This window comes from Phaseolus vulgaris, chromosome 1, assembly GCF_000499845.2.
Source record: "Phaseolus vulgaris cultivar G19833 chromosome 1, P. vulgaris v2.0, whole genome shotgun sequence".
Classification (NCBI taxonomy): Eukaryota; Viridiplantae; Streptophyta; class Magnoliopsida; order Fabales; family Fabaceae; genus Phaseolus; species Phaseolus vulgaris.
Genome location: NC_023759.2, coordinates 49,211,639 through 49,222,765, shown reverse-complemented (window position 1 = coordinate 49,222,765; position 11,127 = coordinate 49,211,639). Strand labels below are relative to the sequence as shown.

Below are 11,127 nucleotides of genomic sequence, written 5' to 3'. Positions count from 1 at the left end.
TTGGAAGGCAAAAAAACAAAATGGATTCATTTTCTTTGTACATATCAGGCAACGATAGGACCACCTACTACAAGGGTAGCTTTGTATTGGTTAGTCCCAGGTTATCTCCAAAAACTCAGCTTTGTATTGGTTATTATAATTTTTATTTTTGTAAAAATAAAAAAAATATCAGAAAATAAATTTAACTAATATTTGTGATATTTGTGACAACATGAGAATAAATATAAGCACATACACTAGTATTAATATACCTTATTCCTAAATGAAGGGATGAAACACAATTTGTTCCCCACAGAAATAAAAACATGAATGTATATGGATTTTTACTCCAGGAACAGTAAAACCCGCGCCAATCTTGGCATCCCTACGAGCCAATTATATCCTCACATCATCTTCATGAAATATTTGATGAACATTAGATAAAATATGTTTAGTTGTAAAGGATACGATAAAATTTATCAAATTGAAATTGAATTATAGCATGTATAAAACTGTGAAACACCATTTATAAATATACAATTAAAATAAAGGAAATTCATTTTTCTTAATTTCAAAATAAAGTGTTTATCTGTACGTATTTGTGTTAAGTCATTACGACATTAAATATTTAATAATCCTAAAACAAGGTAAAATATGCTTATTTTTTAAAATATTGGTAATAAAATGTATAAAATTAAAATTTAGATGACAGAACCTGGAAAGTGTGGAACCTCATTCCTAAAGTATGCTGGAATTAAGCCTTAGCATTTAATTGAATTAAAATGTGAGTATTAGTGTCTATCTGCTACATATATGGTTACAATTTGCAGAGAATATGGTTTATTTTGATTGAGCTGTAGATGAAGAAGATGAAGAAGATGCGAATGACAATATGTCACTAACCAAGCTATCAAGGAAACAGTAAGAAGAACCACCTTCTTTCAAGCAAGCACTTGCCTTTTCCTTCAAATTCAAGGCATTGTCTCTAATCTCCTTCGCCCCATCCCCAACCATTACTTTTTTAATGGTCTTCTCTACCTCTCCTCTCTCTAGCTTATTCTGTAATTGCACCCCAACCTTCCAAACACTGCTTGCGTATTTGGCATTCACCTTTTGGTCTGCAAAAAATGGCATACAAATCATCGGAACCCCTTCACATAAGCTCTCCAAGGTTGAGTTCCAACCATTATGAGTCCAAAATGCTCCCACTGCAGGATGGCTCAGCACTTGTTCTTGAGGAGCCCATTTCACAATGTAGCCTCTTCCTCCCAAATTCTCTAGGAACCCACTTGGCAATGCTTCAAGCCCTTCTGAATCACGGATTGACCCAGGTCGAATCACCCACAAGAACGGTTGCTGGCTGTTGGCTAACCCCCAAGCTATCTCCAAGAACTCAGCCTCACTTATTGCTGCAATACTCCCAAAACTCACATAAACAACACTGTTATGTTCTTGTTTGTCCAACCAAGAGATGCAGCTTTTGTCTGGGGTCAACAAGCTAGCAGAAGAAGAAGCTGAGCCAGTAGGTAAGCGTTTGTGAAAAGGGCCTATAGGGTATATTGGTAAGGAAAAATCTTGGCGCAATTTTGTCAATGCAGCTGATTCCAATTCTTCAAATGTGTTCCAAATAACCCCTGAAGATGCTTTGCATTCCTCAACAAAGCGACAAACTAGTTTGTAGAATGCCTCAGGATCCTGCGACTGAAACTTAGGAAGGTCTTTCACCTTGAGTGGTGGGAAATCAACCACAGGCTCTTCCAATCTAGATTCTAAATTTTCAACAAAAGTAAACACGAAAATTTTAGGCCCTTTCATCTCAAGGCATGTTGCTTCTATTTGCATTTTAAAAACAAAGTAAAACATGAAACTAAAGTGACATTTTTATCATAATATCTATAAAAATGCATAAAACAAACATTTGTTTGCACTTTTAGCCCTTTGGATTTTGTTTTTGTGCAATTTTTACTCCTCAAATTGCATCAATTAAGTCTCTCAAATTTTCTCCAGATCACAGTTCCTCCATCTTGACTTCAACCAATATGTAAGCTATTAATTTCCTCAAAATAGAAAAGCATTTCTTTTGTTGCTCTTTACTGTCATAAAAACAATGTATACCCGCACAAGCATCTCTAACACGAAGTTAAGTCAATATTTAGTTTTTTACTAGGTACACTGTATTTACTCAGTGCCATGACATATCCAAGTTGCCATGTTAGCCAATTTGGTTAAATATTAGACAAAATCAGAATGAAGGAACGTGATGACGATGATGATAAATGGCAGAAAACTTGAATGATTCAACTGTATAGTTGTGTTGTGGGACTAAAATGCAATCTAGTTTAAAAATAAATAAAACTGTATCATCATCTGTTAGTTTCCGAAAAAATATCCATGACTTAGCTAATCCTGATTAGCATGAAGAACAAAGGCCTAAACTAGTCCAATAAAACAAGGATTTTCCGGAAACCACTTTGGCATTAACAATATAGAATAGAAAAACTCTCTAGCCAACATTGCATTAGCCAATCAACAAAATCACCAACACGATGAATTTTCTTATCAGAAACAAAGATATAAGTTTGAAAGAATGGTGTTTGATAAAAAGGGTATGAAAACAGAAGAAGAAGCAACGGACCTTGTACGGGGAGGTAGCCCTTTTCTCTAAGGAGGGGAAACGAGGCAAAAACAAGGAAGGAAGACGCTCCACCAGTTCTGAGAACAAGGCGTGGGAGCTTGAACTCATCGCAAATGGGTTGAGTGAAATGAAGGGCAGCATCGGAAATGAAGCATGGAACAGGCTGGGGAGAGTCGGAGAGGAGCGAAGGCAAGCATTCCTTCAAAGGGTGTGCGCATCTGGTGTTGATGAGGTCGGTGAGGTGCACGGCGTCGAGCGTGGAGGCTTCTGCTTCGGATAAGCCATCGGGTATGGCGTGGAAGGAGAAGTGAGGGTAGGAATCAGGGTCGGGAGAGTTGAAAAGGGTGTGAAGAATGGTGATGGAGAAGCCCTTTGAGAAGAGGATGTGAGCGAGGTGGAGTAAGGGCGTCATGTGGCCTTGTAAGGGTGATGCCATGAGCAACAATCTGTGTTGCTTCTTCTCCTCCTCCATCTGTTGTTGTTGATGTTTTTGGGGTGCTGAAAATTGATCAAAAATGGTGTAAGAGATTGATCTGATCTGATCTCAGAGTGAGAGAATTGGAATTGGATTTGTTAGCTTTGAGAGTGTTTCAGATGGCAACCTTTCATCCCTTCAGGCTTTGCTGCATATCTACATCATTGTTGACTCCACAAATGGGCACACAATGCATTGCGCTCTTTCACACTATTCTTTTTCATTCTTTTTTAATACTTACAAATGAAACAGCTACAAGTTTACAAATATTTTGTTTTCGTTTATTAAATTAATTAAGAAAAAAAAAAGTTCTTAGTTCCAATTTTGTTTTATTAAATTTGGTTTTCATTCTTTTCAAAATATTCTTTAATCTTTTAAGATATATAAAATTGATAATTTGATATTTAAATTAAATATTTAATGAGTTTTTATCTTATAAAAAAAAGAATGAATGAATGTTTAGTTAGGTATTTCCCTTTATAAATATATTATGTCTCCAATATGTGAGATGATTTCATTTTTCTAGAGTTCTTTACAAATAGACACATCCTCGTTAAACACATTCTAGATATAATTTAGAGTAACACAATTATCTATTTTTGCTTAAATATTTTGGCACTATTTGTGGGAAAGGATTAAATTCATCCTTCCCACTACATTGAAAGTAAAACAACCAAGAAAGTTCGACTGATGTTCTATATTGAGATGAATTTTTGGGATTAAATATTCCACAAGAATGTTTGTAATGTTATGATGGAAGGCTCATCGGTTTTACAAGTGAGTACATGGAAGTTTGAAGGTATGCGGAAATCCAAACCACTTTTGGATCGAGAGCAACGAGACCAAATTCATCCCTTTAAAGAAAAACATTTGAATATCAAGAAGTTTAAGGAATATTTAATGGATATGGAAGAGACATGACATTTGAATGACTATGTATGACGCTTAAAAAACCATTTCAAACGTCACTTTAATTTAGAAAATATTTGAATTTTATCAGTGTTTGTTTCAACCAATTTACTTTTGTCGACGACGGAAAGTGAAGAAGCATTTACGTTTGGATCTACTAATTTTATGAGAAATGAGAGAGTGGATACATAGATATGTACTGTTCACATCTTCAGCAAATTATAAAGAAAGATGATGGAACCACGTGAACTTCTAACAAAATACAATTATGTCTTTTTTATTTCTATACATCACAATAAATTTTAATAAAAATCATCAAATTATAATATAAATATAAAGTATTATTAATACTAATAATAAAATTATTAAAATAATAATATTTAAAATTAATTTATAAAATAATAATATTAATTGAAATAAATTTTTTAAATAATGATAATAAATGTAAATCAAATAATTTTAATAAATAATAATAATAATATTATTATTAATTTTTTTATTTTGTTTTATTTATAATAAATATTATTAATGTTATTAATAATAATGAAAATAAATATAATTATTTATAAATGAAACTTAAAATTATTTTAATTAACTAAAATATGCACACACAAAAATAATCATTATTTATTCTTCTTTTATATACAAGGTTAAATTTGTAATCTTACAACTTTTACTATTCAAAATAATTTATAATATTCTTACGATCATCACATCACTCACCAATTTCAATAAATTTTGCTCACACATTCATTCTACCGTACCTCAATCCAAACAACCTCAACTTTCTTCACACTTCTAGTCTGTCACACCCTCAATTTTTCACTCCCCACACCCTTAATCCAAACAAATCCTAATAAAAATAGCGTTTCAACTTTGGAATAGAAAATCAATTTGACTTTACATCATCTTTATTTGAACATTAGGAGCTTATAAATCGTGCATAACAGTATATCGGATTTTAGAACCACAAATACACCAGTCAAGCAAATAAAAGCGCATTTACCTTTAAAATATTACCACAAATTTGAAAAACGAGTTTAACCAACTAAGGAACTAAACTCGATTACTAAACTACTAAAGATAACTATAATTTTACGTCTTAAAGAACCAAACTTCTAGAAGTAGAAAAAAAATGAAAGTTTAGTTGGATTTTACCCTATAAATACATTCCGGTCCCACAATATGAAAGATGGTGATCTCATGCTTTTAGAATTCTTCACAAATAGTCATATTTCCGTCATTCCAATTCTAACCAAGAACAATTAAAATTATGTTTAAGGTTACGTAAGTCTTCTTCAAAATAAAATAGGCCATTGGATTAGGAAAGCAGGACTTGCATGCACATTGCCTAATTCCAAAAAATTAATTTTATAGATTAAAAATAATTAATTGTTATATTGATTAAATTATTATTTTAGATACTAAAAAAATTATTAATTTTTAAATTAATTTTTATTATTGAAAAATAGTTTCTAAATTATTATCTAATTATCAAGGTTTTAACTATTAATTATTTAGATTCTAAATTTAGTAGCAAAAACCTTAGTAGGTAATTAGATACCAATTTAAAAACTATTGATCAATAATATAAACTAATTTAGAAACTAATATTTTTTTAGTCTCTGAAATAGTATTTAATTTAGTCAATAAAACAACTAATTATTTTTTATTTCTAAAATTGATTTATATTTAATGATATTCTTGTCAACTCGAGGTCGGTCGAAATCTGGATGAACTCCTAAGAACACAAAATATAATGAGTATAGGAATATGAGTTGAGAATACTCCCTTTATTGTGTATTAAATGTTGTTTATTATATGATCATTTCTGGAGAGCGTAATATAATATATAGACCAAATTGTAACATCTCTCTATCTTTAGTCATGATTATGTCTTAATTGAGTGCTTAAGGCTAATTGATTAAGATTCCTTAATTTATACTCTCATACTGTTAGATACATAGGTCGTGAAATTATCATAAATAATCAAATATCGGGTCAGATCCATAAACTATCGAGTCAGATCATGAATTAAGAATTTTTTTACAAGGATAATCTAATACTTTATTAATATTTTTACGGATTTCTTTCCTTAGTATTTTGAGGGAATGTTTATAAGGTTTAATATTTATTAATTATATTTGTAATTTTCGGGACAAGAGCCTGCAGATTCTTACTCAAGAGACAGTGATATTTTGAATAAGCAGGAAACGCTGTCTCACCTTTTTCATATATAATTCTTTTTATATCAATAGTCCATTTATAGGTTAAGTTTATTATTTAATGAATTTTCAGATAACTTACCATAAATTCTCCCACTTAATATCATTTATAATTTACTACTTAAAAAAACATAAGTTACTTAAAAGCCACTTTGATATGTTCATAACATTTTAAAAAAATTAAAAAAAATCTCAAATCTATTATATCATTCACAAAACTCCAATAAATTTTTCTTACGAATTCATCTTATATATCTTAATCCAAACAATCTCACTTTCTTCGCACTTTTCTCTTAAATTATTTTAAATTCATTCCCTCAAATCTTCACTTAATCCAAACAAAACCTTTATATCAATAATTCATTTATAGTTAAGTTTATTATTTAATGAATTTTCAGATAACTTACCATAATGCTCCCACTTAATATCATTTATAATTTACTACTTAAAAAGCATAAGTTACTTAAAAGCCACTCTAAATGCAATCTACTATTGGAGCATAAATGAAGCTCAAGTTTCAGCACATGTTTAGTTTCTACCTTCCACGTGTTTCTTTTCATTTTATAATTTTCCATAAGCATAATATGTACAAGTAATCATTATTGTTATTATTCCCGTAAGGGTGGAGTGACATAGCATATGAGTGAAAGCAGAAAGGATTCCCACCCCACATGTCGATTTCCCTATTTTAATAATAAAAAATATAATAAAAAGTAGGTTTGTATTAAAAGTTATAAAAATTAGAAAAATGTTTTGTTAAAACAATAGTAGGAAGTTCTGTGATGTGAGTGAAAAGAAAGAGAAGAGATCTGAAAGGAAGAAAGCTAAGGAAAGCGAGAAAAGAATGGTGGGAAGAAAGGGTCGGAGAGTGTTGTTTATGGCTTTGCCACTGGAAGGCCACCTAAACCCAATGCTTCAACTCGCACAAATCCTTCACTCAAATGGTTTTTCCATCACCATAATCCACACCACTTTCAACTCCCCAAACCCATCCAAATACCCTAACTTCACCTTCTCCTGCATCCAAGACGCTTTGTCTCCGACTCAATTCTCCGATCTCTTGAGTTTCCTCGTTGAACTCAACGTCAAATGTGTGGAGCCTTTCAAAGAGTGCGTGGGAAAGCTACTGCGGAGTGATGAAGCGGCGGAGGAACCTGTGGCGTGCTTGATTTCAGATGCTATGTGTCACTTCACTCAAGGTGTTGCCGACAACCTTAAGCTTCCGAGGATTGTACTGCGAACTAGTGGCGTGTCTTCCTTTGTTGCTTTCGCCGCCTATCCTTTGTTCAGAGAAAGAGGTTACATATCCACACAACAACAAGGTTAATTGCATTTTCGTCTTTCAAAAAACCACTTTTCTTACTCATTCACTTTCCTACTAAATTAGCAACTGGATACCGTATATGCAGAAGAACGTCACACTGAAAGAAAGTTATTTTCTTAAAATGTTTAGAAAGTAGATTTTAAAATGAGTTCTGATCGTTTTCTCAAATGCTACTTCAATTCAAAACCCATTTTTCGACTCTGGTTAACATACACGTATTTTAATTCATCACCTTTTTGAATTTGTGTTTTGATATACGATTTTTAATTGAACTTTTGAATTAAATATCGTTTTTTTTTCTTTAAGGTTTGAGGGATATTGAGTTTATAAAAATGTTTTTACTAGAATTTAAAAAAATAAAATAAATAAGTTACTTGACTCGTGTTTTAATCAAATCTTATTTTAAAACAAGACCTTATCATCTCATAAAATATATAAGAACTATGGTCTAGATTTACTCTTAAAAATTGAATGAACTATTTAAATTTAAGATGGATTTAATTCATAATTAAAAGTGAAACCTAAAAAAGGATGGTATATTGTAAAATCAAACTACACATTTAGTATACTCAAGACACTTTATACTCGTTTTTAAAATTCGATTAACTCCTTCAATTATATTTATATTTATATGTTGTTGCTTGGGAAGGAAATGTGATTGCTAAATTTATATTTTCTATTATAATATTAGATTATCATAGTTCAGTAATAAAGGTGATAAAGTGGTATATTTTGTTATGTGATGGGTTTAAAAATAAATACATATAATAAATGATATAATAAATGATATAAAATAATATTAAAATAATAATATTAGGAGTTATAATATAGTTGTATATGAAAAATATGAATTTTTAATGTATATTATGGTATAAAAAAAACTGTGTAATATAATGTATAGACACATCTGAGATTCACATAAAGAACTACAAAAGTAGACGCTATTCAAGGAATGCATGACAGTAGACAGCTGTCATATATGAAGATTTCGCCGACACCTCCCAACAAATTCTTAAGCAGTTTCAAAGTATGATTTTTATAAATTTTGAACTTGATTTTTATTGTGTGGTTTGATTACGTGTTTTATAGAAATTAATAAGGATAATAATATTTTCAAAATTATCTACTGTAGTGCATTTTTGTATAAACGCTAAATATATTAATATCATTAATAATCTTTTGACTGTTTAGATTATGTGTTCGTAAATCAGGATTTTTTTTTCGAAATTATTAAATTTTCATTTCTTTTCATGTTATTTATTTTGTCTAGAACCGAAAGTAAAATGCAAGAGTGATGGGGAATGTGTAAAAGTAATGGTGACGAAACTACGATTAGCAATAATCTACTAGTTTTGTGCATTTTGCATGTAGATGTAAAATCAAAGCCCAAAATAATATTAATAATATATATATAGACACGTTTAATATTGTAATAGAAATAAAGAAAATGATTTTTTCACATCCCATTTTTTCTTTTGTTCCAGATTACACATTTTTTAAGTGGTTAGATTACTTAGGTAATAGATGTATTTTTATAAAATAATAAAGCATAAGATAAGATGGATGTAATTTGAAGTATTAGGTGTTAAATAATCAATACTATAGAAATAAGCATTTATGTGAACATCAAGTGAGTAATTTTTTTAATCACTTTTTTTATTCTATTTTTTAACAATTTTTTTTTGTAAATTCTTGATAGTTAATATTGAGACAATTTCATTTGAAACCTTATATTCTTTATCTTTCTCAATCATTATGGAAATCATCAATATATAACCTTTCATATTAACCAATATATCATTTTATATTATTAAATTATATTGAAATTCAAGATTGAAAATCTATTTTACATAAGTCAGATTGTTACTAAATTTTGCAACAGTGGATTGCAACTTGGAGGAGGAAGTGGAAGAACTAGCACCACTGAGAGTGAAAGACCTGCCTCTGATCAAGACGGAGGAGCCAGAAAAATATTACGAATTATTGGGAAAATTCTTGAAAGAGACAAAGGGTTCCTTGGGAGTGATTTGGAACTCCTTTGAAGGTTTGGAGTCAGGTGCATTGAGAAAAGTGAGCAAAGAGTTTTCCATACCAATGTTTCCAATAGGACCCTTGCACAAGTATTTTCCTTCTTCCGCTTCCTGTAGCAGTTTGATCTCACAAGACCAAAGTTGCATAGCTTGGTTAGACACAAAGCCACCCAACTCCGTGGTGTATGTGAGTTTTGGGAGTCTTGCTGCAATAACTGAGACTGAGTTCTTGGAGATAGCCTGGGGTTTAGCCAATAGCAAGCACCCATTTCTATGGGTGGTTCGAGAGGGGCTTATGAAGGAGTCTGAATGGGTGGAGGCACTGCCAAGTGGGTTCGTGGAGAGTCTGGAAGGGAGAGGGCTCATAGTGAAATGGGCCCCTCAGCAAGAGGTGTTGGCACACTCAGCAGTAGGTGCATTTTGGACTCACAGTGGTTGGAATTCGACTTTGGAGAGTATTTGTGAAGGGGTTCCTATGATATGCATGCCCTTTTTCACCGACCAAAAAGTTAATGCAAGGTATGTGAGCCATGTTTGGAGGGTTGGATTGCAGCTAGAGGACAGAGGGGAGATAGAGAGAATCATTGGAAGATTGATGGATGGTAATGATGAAGCCAAGGAGATCAGAGACAGAGCTCTCAAATTGAAGGAAGAGGCCAAGGTTTGCCTCCAACAAGGTGGCTCTTCATGCTCTTCTTTGGAAGCCTTGCTTACTTACATTCTCTCATTCGACTCATTCACTTTTCAACCCTCTTGATTATATTCCTTCTTACCTGTCAATCCAAAACATTCATGCAACAAAACTTACACTACTTGTGACTTAGTTTTCCTTAAAAAAAAATCAGTTATTTTTATGCATGCATCTGCAGATTATTGAATTGGATATTTATTCAATTAAGATTCCACTTAGAATGTAGCCATGATTAGTCATCTGATACAGTTATGACCTTGTTGTTATGTCAAAACAAGGTTATCAACTAACAGAATGTTTCTTCCCGGCACCTCCGTATTTTCTTTTGCCACTTCTATACTCAACATGAAAATACATTTTTATTCTTCTGGTGTCACTTCCATAGATTAGTTTCTGGATTATGTAATCTGAAAACTCATTTAAAAAAAGACTTCCAAATTACATAATCCAAAAGCTAAATAAGACTTTCGGATTATGTAATCCAGAAAGTAATCATGCATCTGAAAAAAGGCTTCTGGATTGATTATGTAATCCGAAAGTTAATTACAAATTTAAAAAATGACTTTCAGATTACGTAATCCAAAATATTATAGAAGGGTATTTTTGAAAATTCGAAAATTTATAAAGGTGAGAGAAGAAGGTATGGAGGTGCAGGAAGAAACAGTCCAACTAACACACTAAAGGATCCATTGTGTTAAAAGTTAACGGGCTAGGCCTAATATCCTCCTAAGCCATTTAATTAGCTCATTAAGGCCCATACATAATTGGGCTAGATATTCAGATCCACTTGGTTGAATTTTTTCTTAAGAACATTAGTGCGAGGGACGTTTCTTCCTCCACCCCCAACAATTTTGTCCCC

The 11,127-nt window shown here is 31.7% G+C and overlaps 2 protein-coding genes across 2 annotated transcripts; one reads left to right on the top strand and one right to left on the bottom strand.

Annotated features, from left to right (window-relative positions):
* Positions 1-723: 723 nt before the first annotated feature.
* Positions 724-3,296, bottom strand: LOC137815046 (UDP-glycosyltransferase 76B1-like). The gene is made up of 2 exons (XM_068618067.1): positions 2,615-3,296; positions 724-1,748 (listed from the first exon to the last, which is right to left on the bottom strand). The coding sequence occupies exons 1-2, from the start codon at positions 3,084-3,086 to the stop codon at positions 820-822; spliced, it is 1,401 nt and encodes a 466-aa protein (XP_068474168.1). The 5' UTR covers positions 3,087-3,296; the 3' UTR covers positions 724-819.
* A 3,614-nt stretch (positions 3,297-6,910) lies between these two features.
* LOC137815034 (UDP-glycosyltransferase 76B1-like) lies at positions 6,911-10,493 on the top strand. The gene is made up of 2 exons (XM_068618054.1): positions 6,911-7,545; positions 9,430-10,493. The coding sequence occupies exons 1-2, from the start codon at positions 7,068-7,070 to the stop codon at positions 10,332-10,334; spliced, it is 1,383 nt and encodes a 460-aa protein (XP_068474155.1). The 5' UTR covers positions 6,911-7,067; the 3' UTR covers positions 10,335-10,493.
* The last annotated feature ends 634 nt before the right edge of the window (positions 10,494-11,127 follow it).